General features: G+C 40.2%; 2 protein-coding genes across 2 annotated transcripts; one reads left to right on the forward strand and one right to left on the reverse strand.

Annotated features, from left to right (window-relative positions):
• The first annotated feature begins 2,354 nt into the window (after positions 1-2,354).
• Positions 2,355-3,289, forward strand: LOC149768219 (uncharacterized). Its single transcript, XM_089927764.1, has 2 exons — positions 2,355-2,533; positions 2,680-3,289. Exons 1-2 carry the CDS (start codon positions 2,355-2,357, stop codon positions 3,287-3,289), a joined length of 789 nt encoding a protein of 262 aa, XP_089783890.1.
• A 12,256-nt stretch (positions 3,290-15,545) lies between these two features.
• Positions 15,546-17,721, reverse strand: LOC103696633 (uncharacterized). The gene has a single exon (XM_008778316.6). It carries the CDS (start codon positions 17,041-17,043, stop codon positions 15,817-15,819), a length of 1,227 nt encoding a protein of 408 aa, XP_008776538.3. The 5' UTR covers positions 17,044-17,721; the 3' UTR covers positions 15,546-15,816.
• Positions 17,722-21,066: the final 3,345 nt, after the last annotated feature.

Genomic DNA, 21,066 nt, shown 5'->3' on the forward strand with positions numbered 1-21,066 from the left:
CAAGCAACCACATCTTGTTTCTGGACCATGGCGTTTCACATCATCATCTCTTTTGTCATTCCCTCGTAGACCTTGGCAAGAACAACAAAAAACTCGATCTAACCATTTACGTAAATCATCTTGATTCCCCTTTTCATAATGTCCTTTACTTCGCCTAATACTAAATCCGACTGCACGTGCATAATTGTTATAGAAATCATATGCTTCTTGCTCAGTCTCAAACTCGATTCCCAATTTCGGAATTACTTCTTCTGCTACATTAGCCTAAATTTCATCATTGCTATCTACTGAAATAGGTTCCAGCGAATTAACTCTCACAAGTGAATCCCCATCTTCAAAAGTCAATTTTCGAAATAATGGAGGATTAGTCTTTGGGTGTCCCTGTTCAGAAAAAAAATCAATAGCTGGCAGCAATTAAAGAAAATAGAAAATAGAATACAACTCTAAATGTTGTAACAATAATAATTCAATGGGCATCCTTCCCTTTTCCATGAATTAAATTATACTAGAACTAGATGGCACTGTAATTAAAAATTCCAATATAACTTCCAAGTATATGAAGACAAGCACATAAAAAGCTGCAAAAAATTTAGCTTGCAAGGCTCTCGTTGAAGCAAAACCTTCCAAGTTGATATTCTAATCAATGTTTATATACACTAAAATGGAATTTGATATTCTAATCTCAGCATAATTCCATAACAAAAGACATGAAAAATGAAAAAAACAATCAAAATTGAGAATTTTATTGATAATTAGTACTATAAAACATCAATTTTTTTAATTACAAAAAGAACAAAAAGAACTAAAACAACAAGCATGTTTAGAAACTTATACTCACGATCACCTCCTTTCCGTTGAGGTGCGCGGCGGTGAGGTCCCCCATGCTCTTCTTTGTCGTGGATGCCACACCCCTCGGCCCCTCTTCTTCCGTTGAACAGAATTTTCTTTTTTTTTGGTTTCGGAATGGATGGGGAGGAAGGAAGAAGATTTGAAGCCGGGGGAAGACGTAAGGAGCTTTAAACCTTGATGTTTGTTTAAACCTTGCCGAAGCATGGAGTGGAGTGTCCGTTTAAACCTTGAGCTACGTGAAGAGGTAAGCGGAAGGGACATGAAGTGCTTCAAAAACGTTCTTCTCCCACCTAATAAATTCTTGCGTAAATTAATTCCCGACCCTCCCCTTGACTACTGTATAATGCTAAGTCCCTGTTGACCCAAACCATGTTTTCCGGTCCAAGATTAGGGATAATCTTAATTACCGGTCCATAACAGAGGTTTTTTTTTTTTTTTTTTTCCGAAGCTGCCCTTTCGTTGCCGTTATGGTTGAAAACGTGGAATCGGTTGGGAAATCGACCGCAAACAGAGGAATATGGCTCGGATTTTCCATTGGAATCGTGGAGAAACAGGATTTCTCCATTGGCAGCGAGTCGGGGAGATCATTCGCATGGGATATGGCTCGGATTCTTCTATTTTGCTTCTTGGATCCGGAAGAATCAAGCGGAAAGGGGAGACTTTGAAGCGGAAAGGGAAGAGTTTATCCATTGGAATCGTGGATGAACATGGTTTCTCCATTAGAAGCGTGTCGGGGAGATCGTTCGCAAACAGAAACTACAGTTCAAATTGTTCAGGGATATTTCTTCTACCAAAAATAATCAAGTGGGAAATTCCAGTTGAAATACTATTCTATGAGTTTCGGAAAATTCAGGTTCCTCCTTTTTTGTTTGCTTAGAGTCCCTTTCGATATTTAGCGGCAATGGTTTCATTGCACAAGAGTAATAGAGGTTAAAATGCTACTCCAATTTCTCTTAATTGACTGAGGCATCCCTCTGTTCTCCTCTGTTTTCTGAATGTTATTGAACGAAAACCCTGTTTTAGCCGGCATATCTTGTTGTGTGTCTGCCATTGCTCATATACTGTTTAGAGACATAAACGTGTGACTTCCATTGCTGATATCATATTCCAAAAAAAAGTTGCTGTCCCTCTTTTCTCCTCTGTTTCCCAACTGTGATCGAACGAAAATCCTATTTTAGCTGGATTATCTTGTTGTTTGTCTGCCATTGCTCATATACTGTTTGGAGACCTAAACGTGTGACTCTCATTGCTGATATCATATTCGAAAAATAGTTGCTGTGTCAGCATTCCCTTCGCTTCATTGTTGTAATAGCATTCGGAACTTCAATCATTTCCCCTTTTTTCATTTTTCCATTGTCATGGCTTCCAAAAAAACAAGTAGCCCTGTTTTCATGGCTATTTGTTCTTATGGTGGCGAAGCTCTTATTATTTCCGTCTCCGAGGACACAAATCTCGATCAAATTTACAAAGAAATAGTGGAAAGGTGGAGACATCTGTCTGATACAATGGTAGAAGTTAAATATTTTATTCCAAACAAGTCTAGAATGGTTGTTTCGCTCCTGGGCGATAAGGATGTTCGGAATATGCATCAAATACACGTCAACTTAAATGCGCCGGTGATCGAGTTGGTTGTTAGTCATATTCCATGCTTGATCGAAGCAGCCGATGTCGTAATTGATATGAGGTAATGCAGAAGTTAATTGCATCTGTTTCTATTTTGGTAATCTTAGTTTAACTCTTTGTTGTATTGCATATTTCACATGTTAGTTTTTTCATGTTAATCACTAATTTAATAGTTAGTATGCTAAATTTTTGTTAAACTTATTGTAGGGATAGTGGCCCATCCCAAAATGTTGAGTGTAGTTGCCGATCAAAATTTTTTTCAAAGGGTAGCTTAAGTAATTTCGGTCGAGTTGTTGAAGAAACAAGAGCTGCAATTGAAGAGCAACCTAGTCAAAGAAATTCTTTGGATGCTTGGAAAACTTCTATTGAGGGTGTTGGTCCGGAGTTCAATGATGTGGAAACTCTTCGCGACACGATTCGCAACTTTTGCATTGCAAATTGTAGAGATTTTGTATTTGTGAAGAACGATCGCCTGCGACTGACCGTGGAATGTGCATACGAAGGATGTGAATGGCGTATCCATGCTTCCCGACTTGGAAATCAAGAAAGTTTTGCAATTAAAAAAATGAATAGTCAGCATACATGTGGCAGAGGGTTGCAAGTCCGGTCGCATCCTAAGGCTTCGAAACGTTGGGTTTCAAACATAGTTAAAGAAAAACTTCAAGATATGCCGTTATATAGGCCGACTAATATCGTAAAGGATATTCGTCGAGAATATGGTGTTGAATTGCCGTATCATCAAGCTTGGCATGGCAAGGAGGTGGCTATGAAGGACCTTTATGGTCACAGATCAAAATCTTATGACCGGATATGCTAGTATTGCGATGCCATTCTTGAGACCAACCCTGGCAGCATAGCGGAGTATGAAACTATTGAAGGTCGATTCAAACGCCTATTCATTTCATTTCATGCTTCAGTAGTGGGTTTCATAAGAGGTTGTAGACCTCTGATTTTTATGGATGGAACATTTATAAAGCATAAGGATGGAGGAGTAGTTCTTGGTGCGACTTCCAGAGATGCGAACGACGATATGTTTCCTATTGCTTACGGTGTGGTCGATACGGAGACTGATGACAATTGGGACTGGTTTTGTCGGAATTTGAAAGAAGCAATTTATAGTTGCATTGAGTGGCGAAGTGAGCAAATCACATTTATGACGGATAGACATCAAGGAATTATTAAATCAGTGCCGAAATACTTTCCTGGTAGTTACCACTCATATTGTTTCCGTCATGTGAAAGACAACTTCAAGAATCAGGTATGTATAGTCATATTTTTAATTTTCAGCATACAATATATCTAACTAATTTAGGATGTTTATGATCTCATCCTTTTATTATTGTTAATGCAGGTGCTTGTCCATTATTGTGCAAGTGAGAGAAAAAGGCTGCTCGATTTACTAAATGCTGTTGCTTATACTCCAAGGCTGAATGTTTTCCACAAAATAATTAGCAAACTTACATTAGATGCTTCAGGGAGTAGAACTTTTCTCCTGCATGCAAATCCGAAGCATTGGGCAAATGCAGTATTTCCAGGTCCACGATGGGGTATTATGACATCTAACATGGCAGAGTGTTTCAACAGTTGGATCTTGGAGGCTCGCCATCTTTCCGTGCCTCAGTTGGTTGACCATATCAGGCTTCAAATAATGACATTGATGCATGAACGGCGTAATCGAGGTTACAATATTCAAACAAATCTATGCCCAGATGCAGAGAAAGTATTGCATAGAAATGCAGAAGACGGTCGGAGATTATCCGTATTTACGTCAAACATAATGATATATGACGTAAAGGATACAAACTACTCTTGTGAAGTTGACCTCCAGAATAACAAATGCTCTTGCGGCAAGTGGCACATATTCCGCATGCCATGTAAGCATGCATGTGCATGCATTGAGAAGGCTGGTAGATCACTGTACCACTTCACTGATAATTCTTTCAAAACTGAAATGTACAGAGCAACATATGCCGAAGCTTTTAGTCCAATTCCTGATATTGAGGAGCCCTATAGTGCCTCAGATGAGATTCATATTTTACCCCCAATCAGAAAGACTCGACCAGGTAGGCCAAAAAAGAAGAGAAGACCTTCGCAAGGGGAGTTAGTGCGTCATATAAAATGTGGATGCTGCGGAAAGCTTGGGCACAACAGAAGAACTTGTAATGTGGCCATCGACTAAATATTTTGGAGATTAGGTGTAATGTATGGAGATCTGAATTTTTTATTTTTGTCGTAGTCATTTGCTTCTTATTTTGTTGTGGAAGAATTTTGCACAAACAATTGATGTCAATGAAATGAATTGCATAGTTCTCTGGTTCCCTCGGCACACTCTTACTGTTGATGTTATTGGAGAAATATAAGACAGAAGCTTCAAGAAATTCAGATGATTGCGTGTCTCTATACCGATTGGTAGTAAGCAACCCTTGGCACACAATGGCACACCTCTGGTTGTGCAACATGTCAGACATAAGTACTTCTCAGCATACAGTAATCCGTAGCACATCGTTTATTAATACTGGAACACTGTATTTATAGCTATGAAAGGGGTTAATATAACATGGTACACCAAGGCACACTGTTAAAATACAATGAAAGTTTCTGGCACCATGTTAAGTATACTTCGAACACAATCTGTGAATCCTGGCACACATTCCATACTGGTGCACACTTCAGTGGATTGCAATGGAACGCATTTAAGTATGATTGGAATCCACTTATAAAAGCCTGGCACATAATTGTTCATTCTACGCAAACAGTAAACTATGCTTGGAACACATTTCAGTATGTGGTGTGCACACTTATAAAAGCCTGGCACTCATTTTTTAAAGGTTTGCACCCAACAACAATTGCTTGGAACACACTTGTTTTAGACTATCTCAGATTTTTGAGTTGGCTTTGAAACAATTTCAGATACTTTAGTGTGCCATTTGCCCCGACACACTCTTACTGTTGATGTTATTAGAGAAATATAAGATAGAAGATTCAAGAAATTCAGATGATTGCGTATCTCTATACCGAGTGGTAGTAAGCAACCCTTGGCACACCATGGCACACCTCTGGTTATGCAACATGTCAGACATATGTACTTCTCAGCATACAGTAATCCGTAGCAGACCGTTTATTAATACTATAACACTGTATTTATAGCTATGAAAGGAGTTAATATAACATGGTACACCATGGCACACTGTTAAAATACAATGAAAGTTCCTGGCACCATGTTAAGTATACTTCGAACACAATCTGTGAATCCTGGCACACATTCCATACTGGTGCACACTTCAGTGGATTGCAATGGAACGCATTTAAGTATGATTGGAATCCACTTATAAAAGCCTGGCACATAATTGTTCATTCTACGCAAACAGTAAACTATGCTTGGAACACATTTCAGTATGTGGTGTGCACACTTATAAAAGCCTGGCACTCATTTTTTAAAGGTTTGCACCCAACAACAATTGCTTGGAACACACTTGTTTTAGACTATCTCAGATTTTTGAGTTGGCTTTGAAACAATTTCAGATACTTTAGTGTGCCATTTGCCCCAGCACACTCTTACTGTTGATGTTATTGGAGAAATATAAGACAGAAGATTCAAGAAATTCAGATGATTGCGTGTCTCTATACCGATTGGTAGTAAGCAACCCTTGGCACACCATGGCACATCAATTTATAGTAGTGTGCCAAGTCATGAAAGATGTGTGCCTAGTGGTTGTTAGTGTGTGCTGCCAAGAAATAATGATGTCTATATACAAGAGAAGTGTGTGCCATATGTACATAAGTGTGTGCCGCCAATTGAAAGATACGTGCGAAAGTCTAGAATGATTGTAAGATTTTTGTACAAACATTGAAACTTTTTTGTAAACCCTTTTGCAATGCATCATCTCTTCGCATCTCTATGGAAGCAACGTCTCGTGGCCTTCGTCGCGAGAGAATGTGCAACTCCTCCTCTCTAGGCTCTAGCTTCTCGATCACCTGATGCAAGCGAAAACTTAAGTTTGGCATCAACTCAAATTATTTTCGATGTAAGAAATAAAAATTCAAACCTGATATCGTTTTAACTTCTTCATGATTTCAGAAATCACGTCCACCTTGCGAGGAAATGAGACATTGCTCCAACGCAGGAGACGTGGATACATGAAGGTGGGTCGTTGGCTTCCAACAAGGTAGCCTGCAAAAAATCAATGTAAACATAAAATTAGAAGTAAATACATATCTTAACAATGAAATTTAAAATAGATATTAAGATGCTTACCACCAAAGCGACCGTGCAGCCGTCCATATATTTAGCCGATCCCTTGCCAGTGATATTCCTTGACCGCACACTATCGGCTACACTAGGTATTTGTTGCGAAGAAAAGCAAAAACAGCAAGACCCCAACTATATGAACCTAAGCGGTCTAAATCATCAAGATATGAACATAATGCCTTAGGAACATAATAGTGTATAGTTGGAAAGAGGATAGTCACAAAGAGATATAGAACCCATAACTTTGTGAAATCCTCTACATCTTGTTGTCCGCTCTTTCCAACAAGAAATTGTAATCTATTCTTTACTGCATTTCTATTGGCTTTTTTATGGTCCCCCTCAAAAAAACGGATGATGAGGTCAGACGTGACCTCCCCTTACTATGCAGTTCTACCTCATCGCCCGTCGCACTTAAACCAAGAATTAGTGCAAAATCGCTCCCTACAAAAGGAACTAAAACCTTACCAAACCAAAACCCCTCCTCCTCGTCATCCCAGAAGAAGAGCAGAGTGTCCAGGACAGGCCTACTCTGTTTAATATATGGAAGATCTAGCAAATGGCCAAAAGGTGTGCCGGTGATCCTAACCTTCTACTCATGAGACAATAACGGAACTAGGATGACCATAAAATTAACAAAATGGCTGAAGTAACACCTACCATTGACCATATTTTTAGGGCTAACAGCAGGTGCTCTACGTTTAGTCTGAATTGGAGCCATGAAAAATGTCTGCAACACAAATATATTCAAACACTAATTGTGAATAAAATCAACTGAAAAATAGAAACATATAATTGAGTAAAACATAGACGGGATAATGAATGATTTTAATAAATTATAACAACGAACAGAAATGTTTCCCAAATAAACAAGCTTTTTTAAGACAAAAATCTTAATTTTGATATCACACCGTCCCTGTCTTCTGGAAGAGGAAGACATGCATATGGGCCATCCTTGGCACATTTTCCTTTAGGAGGGACTGTTTTGAGTTGTTGTCATATATTAAAAAAGAGGACGAAAGAAATTAAATCCTTGGAAATGAAAGCTTGAAATGGATTGGATCCATCAACAAACCCTCTGTTTCTTTCTCTTGGAACTTTTCATAGCAGTGGCAAGGGAAACTATGGCTTCCACCACCTTAAAAACTGTAGACTTTGGCTACTGTTAGGCATTCAATGAGCTAGTGTAAAGGACTACATTTCCGGTCTTTTACCTTCCTGATAGATTAGTGTAACTTCTTATGTTTATCAAGATTCAGTGGAAGTGTTTTTAGCTCAATTAGGGATTTCATTTGATTTGTTCTTATCAAAAAAAGAAAAAAACTGATGGTTGATTGAAATAATTCCTTCTGGAAGAGGGAGACATGCATATGGGCCATCCTTGGCACATTTTCCGTTAAGAGGGACTGTTTTGAGTTGTTGTCATATATTAAAAAAGAGGACGAAAGAAATTAAATCCTAAGCATTCGCACATTATGAAAATAAATGCCCTACAATACTATATTACAGTTTGTTGCTACGAAAACCAAATCGAGAAATTATGATCCAGGGTTTACAAACCGTCGAAGAACCGGCAATATGCCTCGGAGAGGGTTTGGGAAGCGAGGTCGAATGAAGCGCCGTCGACCAACGATCAGGACGAAGACGCGAGCGTCAAGAAAAGCTTCAGGTGTGGGAGTCGACAAAATGCCGTCGCCTCAGAGCTCTCAGTCGGAGACCTGCTGGAAAATAGAGTCGACAGAGGAACTCTCGGTCGGGAGCAAGAGTGATTTGCCGGTGGGAACTTGTTTACGGTCTTAGGGTTTGAAACGGGGGACACCAGATCAACCGGAATCGGTGAGGAAGATGGAAAATTTCGTGGGGAGATAGGATTGCAAAATGGGGGAAATATGAATCCTTAACGATGAGAGCTATTTACGTGTGAAGATAAGTGAAAAATGGGAAGAGATGAAGCCGAATCGGTAGGGAACTTCAGGGCTATTTTCGTCTCAAATAGAAAGAGAGAAACGAGATGGACCGGCTGTTTCGGTGGGTACCTCAGGGTTATTTTTGTCTCAAATATAACGGCAGAAACGGGATGGACCGGCTATTACAAAAAGAGTAAACAGGGACTAAAAATTATAGTCCGGTCCAACACTGGACCGGCCATTAATTACCCCTAAATTCTTTTGCCCCACCTATCAAATTTTGACACTTGTCATTTAATTAAAGGTGGAACATAGAATGGGACAGAGAAATGAGATAGAAGATTTGAAGCCCTCCTCGCCATGGGCCCATGGGTCCTGGACTTTGAGCCTGGGGAGGACACCATGAGAATAGCGATGGTGTGGCTCCGCCTGCCTTGCCTATCGTCGAAGTATTGATCGACGTCGACCATCCTCCACATCGTGGCCCAGGCGAGCCGGCCAATTGCGGTGGATGGGGTTCGCCCGAGTAAAGGTGGCGGTCGACGCCACCGAACTTCTTTTAAGCTTTGATAGGAAAAGACAAAGGTGCGATGGCAGCTCTTCGTCGACGAAAATATGCCGGTCCTCTGCTCGTCGGAAGCCGTCGTCTCCGCGCTCTGTTGTTCCTCCCGGCTTCTCCGGTACGACCTCAATACCATGATGCTGCCCAATATGGAGACGTTGCGAGATCATGGAGTCCCGGGGCCGAAGCTCATCAAGCTAGCTACATCGTATCCACGGGTGCTGATGAAGAAGCGCGATCGGTTCACAGAGACTGTAGAATTGCTCAAAGGAATGGGGATGAAACCAACGTCGACGACGTTCATTCTCGCTATCGCTGCGATGCTGGCGCTGACGCCGGCGACGTGGGAGAGGAAGCTGGCGGTTTATAGGAGTTTAGGATGGTCTGACAAGGAGACTCTCTTGGCCTTCATGAAGTGCTGGCATCGGACCAGAACATCAGGAAATCGATGGAGTTCTTTGTGAATAAGCTGAATTGGGAGCCGGCATTTCTAGCAGCGCGGCCGATGCTTCTGTCTCTCAGTCTTGAGAAGAGGATCATTCCAAGGTGCTCGATTTTGAGCATTTTGTTGTGGAAGGGATTGTTGAGCAGCAAATTCGGTGTGCACACCTTGCTGTTAAGTAAGAAGGACTTCCTGGAGAAGTATGTTGTCAAGTATGGGGAGCAGGTCCCTGAGGTGCTTGAGGCTTACCAGGGGAAATTGGAATTTGTAGGTATTGAGGCAGGGGATCAATGCAAACAAAAGAAAAGAGGCAGGGGATCAAAGAAGCATTATGGAAATTGGCAGTTGTGGAAGAGTTTAATTCCTGGAGTTCTTGACTTCCTGTAGCTATTCCATTTTATAGTACTCTTGAGAGTTCTACAAACTTTTGGCCCCTGTCGGAATGCTACCTCCAATACTTGGGAGATACACTTGCTTCGGTTCATTCTGATTTTGTTCTCTTGTTCTAATTTCTTGCATATCATTTTGGGCTGGTTGTCATTGTAAAATTTGTTGTTGCTGCAACTACCAGAATAGGTTGCACCATGCTAAAAGCAATTAAATTGCCAAGATGAGACTGAATTACCTACATTCATCTAGTATATTTGGGCTAATTTGGGATGTACAGGTGTAAAGGGTTTTCTCGATGGGTAGTTTGCATATTATCTCTTGTGTTGCAGCATCAGCTTCTTCTTGTTTTGCCTGGCAAAACTGACATTCAAATGTTTCACATAGAAGAGGATGAATTTTCAGTTCGGTCCTGCATGAAGGTATCTGTTTATATTCTCTTACCCCACAAAGTATTCAGTTCTTGAAAGTTTATGTGATCGAAGAACTACTTGACATGCTCTCTTTTGAATGTCTATATATGTTGCTGATTTTGTCTGGAGGTCTTGAGTGTGGTTTTGATCTTTAAAAAATAGGTGCTCGAGTCTATTGACCTCTTTATATGTCTAAGATTGATTTTCCAATGTGCCACCACTTGTCTCTTATTTTCTAATTACAATGTTATTCACATAGTTTCTAGCTGTTGTTGACTGCTCCATGACATTTAAACATTTAAGACAGAGCCAAGCAAATGTACTCAACTGAAGCCCCAATTTTGATGAAAATGTTTGGATAACTTGGTTTGGTTGCCCAAAAAGAGCTCTTTCTCTTTTCTAGTTGGCTAGCTTAAAATCTGGAAACGTGATGGACTTTCAGTATCATGATATCTGACATATTGATTATTAAGAGCTAAAGTCAGTTTTGGTATTCCAACATGTCTTGAAAATGGGACAAATTCTACAGGATACTGCCAGGTTTCAATTAGTCACAGGATATCATTGGTTACTACATATAAACAACCAGAAATTCAGGATTAGGAAGTTAAAAGAATCATCTTAAGCTTCCTTGATAACTTACTGCTTCTTCTGACAAAGAATGTTGATATGGACAGTTTTGTATCTCCTTTTCTTATAAGCTTGAGAAAATAATGATCTGTCAGGTATTCTTGGTAAAGAGGAAGTGGGGAGAATTCTCCATGCAGAAGTTCTTAACCTTGGTTTTCACCCTCCTAAAGGCTGAGCTTACTTATTTCTTTCCTTAACATATTAAAGGGCTCATCAATGAAATCTAGTATAACACAAATCTTTAGTTGTTTGAGTGGCTAGGAAGTAGATGTTGTTTTAAGCAATGAAAAACATATATTTTGCAGATTCTCTGTCATGTTGCATGTATGAAGGACTAAAATCTGTAAGCGTGCACTATCAAGACAGCCACATCAGGTTGATGCTGGCGATCGAGTTCCATGCACAACTTCTTTTATGAATTATATGCATAATGGTGACACTGACTAGTATTACATTTTTTTTCCCAAGGAACAGTGGTTTAAATTATTACATATTCTTTAAATTTATTACTTAGTATCTTACTATTTGTAAAATTATTCACAGGTGCAAGACAGGATTTGAACATTGATAATTTACTTTCAGCTTTTACAAAACTATGTGTTTGATTCCTTTGCTTTTGATGCATTTAATGCCTATTGTGCACCATTCCTTCTGAGTGTTTTCAAAAAAGAAAAAAGAACAACATGATAAAGATATAATATCTCTGCAATGCTTTCTCTTTTAGAAATAATAAATGCTCATTAATCATTCTTTCTTGATACCACTTCCTTTGACTCGTCATTGTCAGATAACAAAATTGCCATCATCTATTGACTACCCTTGTAAATTTTCTCATATAATATTCTTCCATATTGTCCATAACAGTCATGTAGCTACTCAAAAACCTTTCCAGAGATGCATAACTTTGAATTTACATCCGTAGATAGTTTCGATGGGTCTGGTCAAGACTTTAAGCTATCCATGAAGTTGGAAGTTGCAAGTGAAACTTATTCTTCAGGTGGTTCTATATAACATAACCCGAGGAGTAGAAATTTAGTAAATATTTTCTTTTCAGTTCTAGGTAAATCTCTTGGCATTCTTGTGTGTGGCATTCCTTTCTGTTCTAGACAAATCTCTTGGTATTATTTGTGTGACTTTCTTCTTGCAGTCATAAATATTGTGCATTAATCTCAGACCTCCATTTATTTGTTTCAATGTTGTACAAAGTGACCATTTGGGTGTCGGCTTTATTATTCCTCATTTACTATTCAGTCCTTGGGCTACATTATGATAGGATTATCTGACATTTACTTTTTCTCAAGTTCCAACTAGCCACAACAGAAAAGGTAAAACTGCAATGGATCTAGGATTTTGACATTACTCTGTTATGCTTCTTCCTGTCGCTATGGCATGTTTCATAGCAACTAGAATTGCAATTATGTTTTCAAAAGCATAGACATTATGATACAGTTCAGTTGGAACCAGAGTTGAATCCTCTGTTGGCATATGTTGCCAAGACTTCAGCACAAATGCGGAATTCTTCTTTCTGAATCTCATTATCTCAGGTAACAAGTGATTCTTCTGTTATGACATTGACATTGACTTTTTTTTTTCCTTTCTTTTGCTTATAAATCTTGTGAGCTGCTCAAGTTATTTCTATGGCTTTGTATTTTCTTGGACATAAATGTGTCTTGAGGGGTTGGTCATTTTTAGTGCACTTGCTGCATATTATAAGTGCTAAAACTTCCACCAAAATGCTTGAACTTTCTGCCCCTCATCAGATGGTCCCTTTAAATGTGACAGTGCATTGCCTTTGGCTCCAATTTCTGGTCTCTGCAGTGAGTTAAGTGGGAAATACTTTCTATACTGTTAGTCATCTAGTGATTACGGTTTCACGAGTGAGGTTATGATGGAGGCTTGATTTTCCTTTTTGAATAATATCTGATGTCTATGGAGAGATGTGGAAGCTAGATTATGGGACACAGATAAACATTCTGTCCATTGAAGCTCTAGTACAGAAAACATAGTGGCTGAGTGATTTGGTGGCAGCTCTATGTAGCTACTACTGAAACTATCTTACAACTTGACCAAAAATATCCACAACATTCTCGTTATCTTTTGTATAAAAAGCCTGTTGGAGTTGAATCTTTGTTTCCTTAACGGTCAATAGAAGTCTTCAATGTTGCTATACATAATTCTTTTATTTGTCCTGGAACCAGTGTGCTCGTCAAGTCAGCTCTGCCCTGTCTGAAGCACTGTCTATTGCAATGGCTGGCCCAACTGTGCTGAAAAAGAATGGATGTCTGGGTGCACTCAGGTCACAACAGAGCAACTCTACATTGAGCCAAGGCCTACTCCCCTGGCCTAATTATACCGAAGAATGTATTAATTTTCCTGGTACTTTGTATAGTTTTAGTGCATAATATACTCACGGGTAAAAACTATTATGTGCATCTTTTAGCTATTATGAGAAAGTGTGTCAAATACAAAGTTTTTGTACAATAACATGCATCATGAAATTTTTCTTTTTTTTTTGGGTAAAAATCATGAGATTTTACATGAAATTATGCTGTTGAAAGAGTTTCATGAATTTATTGACATAAAAACAAAATTTGGTATGAACCAACAAGGCGTCCACTATATTTTCTTTTTTTCCAAAAATTGTTGATTTAGAGTTTTGTTTTGCAGAAACAGTCCATTTTAGACTTTATTAAACCATATACCTTTGCCCATGACTACTTCCAAGAACATTTTTACGTATGCCGCAAGGTTGATGGTGGGTGTGCATCCATTGCTAATGTTTGTGCAGCGTATTTTTGGTCGTCCATTGCTTGCAGGGGAAGGCTGCCTCAAACCTGCCGCATCATATCCCCTTCAAGCTCTTTACAAGCACTAATCAGATCAGTGGTTCTTCACACTGCTAAATCTCTGAGAACCCTAGTCTCGTTCTCTGTTGGTACTGATGGGTTTCTGATCAGCTAGCTGTGGCCTTCTACTTCCCTTTTTGGGTCCTTTGCCAGACTCATAGAACTGGTAACGTTGGAACCCCTAGGGTGTTATTGGCTTCAAGCCTTCTTTGACTGCTATTCTTCTCTCATGAACAACCTTGCTAGGATTTTGATGTAGCTTTTGATTCCACGAGCAGATTCTAACCCTTTGTATAGGAAAGTTATTCCATATTTATTTAATTTCTTGATCACACAAACAGGTAACTTGTAAAGAGACATAAAATATTGTGGAAGTGTAGACAGCACAGTATTGACCAGCATAAACCTACCTCCAAAAGAGAGAAATTTACTCTTCCAAAAAAACAACCTTGATACAACTATTCGGATTAGAGGCATCCAAGCCAATCTAGATAGATTACCTGCCTTCAAAGATAGGCCTAGATAAATAAAAGGAAAGGAGGTTAATTTACAATTTAGCGAAGTGGCACATCTCTTCGTCCACTGGAGGAAATTATGGTTGCCGCAACCAAACTCTTCTTAGTTGATTGCTAGCCGAGAGATCAATTCGAAATTGTAAAGAATTAACTTCAGAATAGTAACATAACCTTTCATGGCATAGGTGAAAACAATGATATCATCTGCAAATTGAAGAATCATATTGCCATTGTAGATCGAGGAGTTGCTCATCTCTTCAAAAATTTTGAACAAAGTAGCCTTGTTTAGCATTTTGCTTAACACATTAACACAAAAGCGAATAAATAGGAGGTGAGAAGGTCTTCCTGTCTCAATCCCAATCCCGATCTACAGAGAATCCAGTTACAAAGATCTTTATTAGTCTTCGCCGCAATCTTAGAAAATAAGATATTTTCGAGCCACCAAATCCATTTAACAGGGAACCTTTATGGTCTAGGAGTTTAAGAAGTCACTTGTCAAAAGACTTTGAAAAGTCAAACTATCTTTTTGTAGAGTGAAAGAGAACTTCATTAGCACAAATGATTCTATCCAGATTGATCTCACTCTGATGTAAATTGCTTGAGTTGGATCAATTAGAAAATCTACTAAGCAATCATAGTTGAATTGCTGGTCATTGGTGTTTCCATACAAGCACCTCAGCACAAAAATATGACCACCAGAAATGTTTCCTGAAGAATTAATAGAACAAACATTCTTCTTATATTCTTCATATTCCTTCTTATACCACCTATTCCAAACTTCCTCTGAATCAGTTGGAGGTTTGAGAATAAATGAGATCTCATAGTCAAACAAACCTTCAGCCTCCACCTCCACAGAGAATGTATAGCAGCCGCCGACGTTAACCTTCAAAATCTCAGGAATGCTTTGCAAATCATGATAAGAAATGGTACATCTAACAGACTTCATTTTCCTCTTCGAAATACTGACTTCTTCAAGAATTTCAATTAGCATCAAAAGAGATTATGTAATTTAATTGGACGGAGCAGAAGAATCCAAAGCAGCTATAAAGAATATGGCACAATTCCACCAAAAAAAGAAAAACAAAAAAACAAAGAACAAGAGACACAGTTTTCACTTGAGTAATGGAAGTGAAGTTAGTTTCTGAATTTGAGAGGGCATGTCTCTCACAGTACTCCGAACTTTCTATTCGCCCTGCCCAGACATTTTAACGAAGCAACAAAACAATTCAATCTGGCTTTTTATCCAGTCCAAGTTTACCGAAAATAAAACAAGTCCAAGAAAAACAAAGCAAGCTTTGGGTGCAGCAAAGCAGGAAACGCCATTCAAAACACATTAATTGTGGAGAAGAGTGTCAGTTTTTTTTTTTTTTTTGATGAAGAGTGGCAGACATTGACATCAAGTTGAATCCAAATGCTCATACCCATCAACTCCCAGGCTTCTCTTCTCCCAACCACCAAGTCCCAACTTGTTACCTCCCATAGCATCTACTATTTCCGGAACTTCACCCTCGTACTTGATCACATAATTCTCAATGAACTTCTTCTCCCCCATCATGAGGTGCCGCGCTTTCACATCGCCCTTTACCAAGCCCTTGGACGCTAGCATTTCCAAAACCAAACACCTCGGAACGATCCTCTTCTCGAAGCTAAGCGACAGAACCACCGGATACGCCGACACGTAGGCCGGCCCCCACTTCAGCTTCTCCGCGAAGAACTCCATGTTTCTCCTGACCTTCTCATCGGACGCCGTCATGCAGTACGGATGCTTGGCAAACGCCCCAAGGAGTTGCTCCTGCGACCAACCCAAGCTCAGGTAATTCTCCAGCTTCTTCTCCATTGTTGATTTGGGCAATCTGGAGAACACCCCTAGTGCATGGGCGAACATCGAAGTCGAAGGGCTGACGCCCATTCCCTTGATCGCGTTGAAAGTATTCTCGAACTGATCCGCTGCTTTGACCAGAGATTTCGGGTGGGTGATGAGCAGGGTGAAGATTACGGACGCCGGCATGCCGTAGTCTCGCAAGCTTTCGATCTTGGGAAGCAACACGTTGGGGAGGTCGGAGGTAAGCAGACGAGGGCACTTCTTGACAGCTAAGACGACGTTCTCATTGGAGTGGAGTATGGTCTTGAGGAGATTAAAATTTGGGAGCAGTCGTTTCGCCAAGCTCCATAGCAGTAGCCCGGGAATTCCTGAGAGAAGCCTTGCGAGGTCGGCGCCGGAGAGCCCGACGCTCTGGTAGAAGTCCAGTTTGGGCTTGAGGGTGTGGTCGGGGCTGGCGAGGAGGAGCTGGGGACGCTTGGTGACGATGCGGGTGATGTCGGGTTTGGAGAAGCCGAAGTGTTCGAGGAGGGTGAGGACAGAGCGGGGGTTTTTGGTGGTTTTGAGATGGACTTTGTTGGCGGCGGAGAGGGCGGCTTCGGAGGAGAGGCCGCATGACTTCTTGAGGAAATGGACCGTCAGGGATGATGAATCGTTTGGGGTGGAGGAGGAGATGTGGTGGGAGAGACCATGGTGGAATGGGAGCTGGAGGAGACGGGAAGGGCTGGCTGCTGTGGCTGTGGTTGGGATTCTAAGAGGAGTAGTAACGTGGGAGACTAGTCTAGTGTGGACAAGGCGAAGCATGGTGTGTGGAAAGGATGAAGGAAGAGAAGGATCCGAGAATTACCAACGCAACGACGGTTTGCTGCCGGGTCGGAGCGTTTTATAATTAGAGGCAAGCGTATGAAACGGGAAGCGAGCAGGAAGGGATTGGCTGACGTGGTGAGGCATTTTGAGGCGCCGCCAACCTAGGTTTGGAGCTGAGGTTTGGGGTGTACTCTTGGATCATAAACTATTTTTGATGATGCAGATCAAAGACCAGAGTACCATGCTCCATTACATTATGCATCATTGGTTACATGGCAAGGAGTGCTCTCTCTCTCTCTACCTATCTATCTATCTATCTATCTATCTATAAGTCTCTCTTTCCTCTATCTCTCCTTCCTCTCATTTTCTTCTTTCTTAGGTACTCTATCTAGCTTTTGCTTTCCAGACCCATTCATCTAGTTGAAAGGGGTAATCATGGAAGATCGGCAAGAGCAGCAATGGTAGCAAATTTAGGCTTGATGTGCAACACCAAAGTTGATGGATTTGGCATTTGAGTAGTTGTCAAGTGTATGATTATGAAGGCTGGTGGTAGTGCATATATTGAGATCAGAGACACGGTAATAAAGGTAGGGATTCGGGTTATAGTGGCTTTAAGACAAAATTTTAAGTTCCGAAAAAATAGAAAATGTTTCAGCCATCCTAACCTATTCTTGTAAAATAATGGGATGGGATAGAGTTAGGAATCCGAAACTCATCCATATGGGAGAGAAAAAGAAACAGAAAAGAAAGAAAGAAAACATGAAGAAAAGAGACAAATGAAAGAAAAGAAGAGAAAGGAAGAAAGAAAGGAAGGGAGAAGAAAAGAAAGAAAGAAAAGAAGAAAGAAAGGAAAGAGAATGAAGAAGAAAAAGGGGGAAAAGAAAGAAAGGAATGGATAAGGAAAAGATGGAAGAAGAAAAGGAAAGAAAGGAAGGTAGAAGAAAAAGAAAGAAAGAAGAAAAAGAAAGAAAGAAGGAAAGAAAGAAAGAAAGAAAAGAAAGAAGGAGAGAGAGTTCAAGGGTATCCTACTAGTATTTTTTACTAGAACCACTGCTAGGACAGGGCAGGACAGCAGGATGTCCCATTCCATGGAAAAATAAGGGGACTCCTGTCTCATAGGATTTAAAACCTTACTTTAGGATAGTGGATCATTGGAGCGATCAAGCAGTCGGAGATGGAGCTACGACAAGAAATTATAGTAGGATGGGTAAAAGGATGTGAAACAATTGGCAATAGCAAGTAGAAGCCTTGAAGCCATTGTTAAGGCATAGAAAAAGTGATGACAAGACATTAGGCTAGGATGTGAAGGCCCTCAAAAGTGGTGGTTGAGCATTGTTCACAAGGGAAATTCTTTTTGGTGGATGATGATCGGTAATAATGGAGCACGAAGGAGGGTCATTTTGGTAAGGGGGAGGAAGTTAAAGAGACCTTATCATGATTTATAAAGTGAAAAAATCAAAATGATTTACTAAAATTGGAAAAAAAATGAATAATTTTGACAAGCACAAATGACGACCTAGCACTAAGCTACTAATTTTAACAATAAATATAACATTTTGAAAAAGTTTGATATTGCATGTAATTAGAAAAGAAATATAGCATTTCATTCATTATGATCTAACTATATTAAATCATGGGTGGACTTATATTAATTAGATTTTGATAATTTGGCCATAGTAAAATATAGTATAATACTACTAAATCTTTCACTTTTGCAACCACATGATTTATAGTCATAGAGCATCAAAATACATGAACTTTGGTTTCTAGGTATATTTTGTAGATAGGTTACTTTTAACATTTTGAATTTTCAATTTAGAGAGTCTATCATTGATTTGAATGGTTCAATCTTTTTTTTAAGATATAATATAAAATGTGTACTCAAACTCATATTAAACTAGAAGCTTGTAAAAGCATGCGTCCTCAAATGCCTCCCAATAAAAATCAACGATAAACCTCACAAATTAAAAATATATATCATTGATTATGACCTACACTGCAAAAATATCTAAAAACTTAAAAAAATATTTATTTTGAAAATCATTTATCTATGCATCCAGCAAGAACAAAATGAATGGTAACATTATGATTAGTGAGCAAGAATATATCATATACCATATGACTTACAAATCTAAATTGTTAAACTTAATCTAAATATTCTAAAGCATATATTGTGGAGTGATTGATTAAAACCCCATTTGATTTTGATGAGCTCAAAGCATTTGAGTATATCTTGTGATTACTAATGAATTCAATTGAGTGTTTCAGTGAAAATCCTGTCCAAGTGTCTCTAGATTTTGGTTCATAGTATTTTGGATAAGTTAAGAAGTCTGCTAAACCAAAGTCTGAGACTCGAGTCGACTTCCGAGTATCATGAGTCGACTCCAAGCGTATCAAGTTCACTGGCACGAGCTCGAGTCGACTCCAGACTAGTACGAGTCGACTCCGACTGAGAACAGAAAGAAGAACAGAAAGCCTCATCTCAGAACCTGTCAACGAGTCGACTCCTGAAGTGCGCGAGTCGACTCCAATGTTCAACGAGTCGACTCCAGGGTAGTAAGAGTCGACTCCAAGAGGTACACAAAGAAAAGTCAGAGAGCAGTTTTCGAGTCTGAGATTCGAGTCGACTCCAGTGGAACGCGAGTCGACTCCGATGGTTGGCAAGTCGACTCCAGAGAAAGCAAGAGTCGACTCTCAGCGGTACACAAAGAAAAGGTCAGAGAGCATTTTATGGACTCTGAGATTCGAGTCGACTCCCGCAATACGCGAGTCGACTCCGAGACTGTGCGACCATCGACAGACAGAAAACCATGTTACTGCCTCTGAGATTCGAGTCGACTCCCAGACAGCTCGAGTCGACTCCAAGACAAGCTTCACGTCAAAAGGCAGAAGACCAACTTTCGGAAATTGAGAGCCGAGTCGACTCCAAGGAAGTTCGAGTCGACTCCAAGACTGGATGAGCCAAAAGACAGAGAATCGGGAGTTCGGGCTCTGAGATTCGAGTCGACTCCAAGGACAGTCGAGTCGACTCGAGTGGACAAAATTCAAAATTGGATCCACGGACTTCAGTGGATGAGCCGACTCCAAAATTGCCAGGTCAGCTCCAGAAGTTGGCGAGTCGACTCCGGGTCAAGACGAGTCGACTCCCAGTCGTGACGGCAACTTTAATTCAAATTTGGAACAGTTGCCGAGTCGACTCCGGAAAAGCTTGAGTCGACTCCCGCTACAGCCGAGTCGACTCCTGATCGCGCGAGTCGACTCCAACCCACCAACGGTCATATTGTCAGGCTGCGCAGAGTGTGCAGAACGGACAGAAAAAGCAGTGTAACGGCTAGTTTCCGTGGGGGTTGGCTTAAATAGCCACAGAAGACTGTAGCAAGGCAGAGAACAACCATTCCACTCCAAGCATTCAAGCTTTCAAGCTCTGCAACGTGCTCTTCAACGAAAAAGGGGAAGATCAGCATTTACTGCAACCAACTACATCTTTCCGGCAATTAAAGCCTCCTCCTCCTGCATTCAAGTCGACTACTCATTCTAGAGGAGACCGGAGTTCAAGAAGCCATTCCTCTACTTCAGCTTAAAAGCGTTTGAGGGCTTCTAAACTCCTCTTTTGATTATATTGTTTTACATCTGCTTTTGAGAAGCTTATTTTCCTTTCTTTCTATAACTTGTATTTACTTGGTTCAATCGGAGGATTGAATCAAGGGGATTAAGGTTGGTTGGTGAGCCAAGTTAAAAACCAACGTGTGTAAGGGTTTGATTGTGAGCCCGGGAAAACAATCGGGGTTGGTTCTAGTCGGTGAGCCTGGGAAAACCGACCGAGTTTGTTGTGAGCTCGTAAAACAACAAGTTTGGTTGTGAGCTTGCAAAACAACCGGCTGTAATCCAAGGGGGTTATAGTGAATTCCCAAGAGAGACTTGGGGAGTGGACGTAGGAGCAAGGGGTAGCTCCGAACCACTATAAAACTCTGTGTTTGCATTGGATTGTCTCTCTTCTTCTTCCCCTCACATCACTCACAG

Source organism: Phoenix dactylifera, chromosome 2 (assembly GCF_051530095.1).
Source record: "Phoenix dactylifera cultivar Ajwa chromosome 2, Ajwa_hap1_PhDact_Kaust_v1.1, whole genome shotgun sequence".
In the NCBI taxonomy this organism is placed as follows: domain Eukaryota; kingdom Viridiplantae; phylum Streptophyta; class Magnoliopsida; order Arecales; family Arecaceae; genus Phoenix; species Phoenix dactylifera.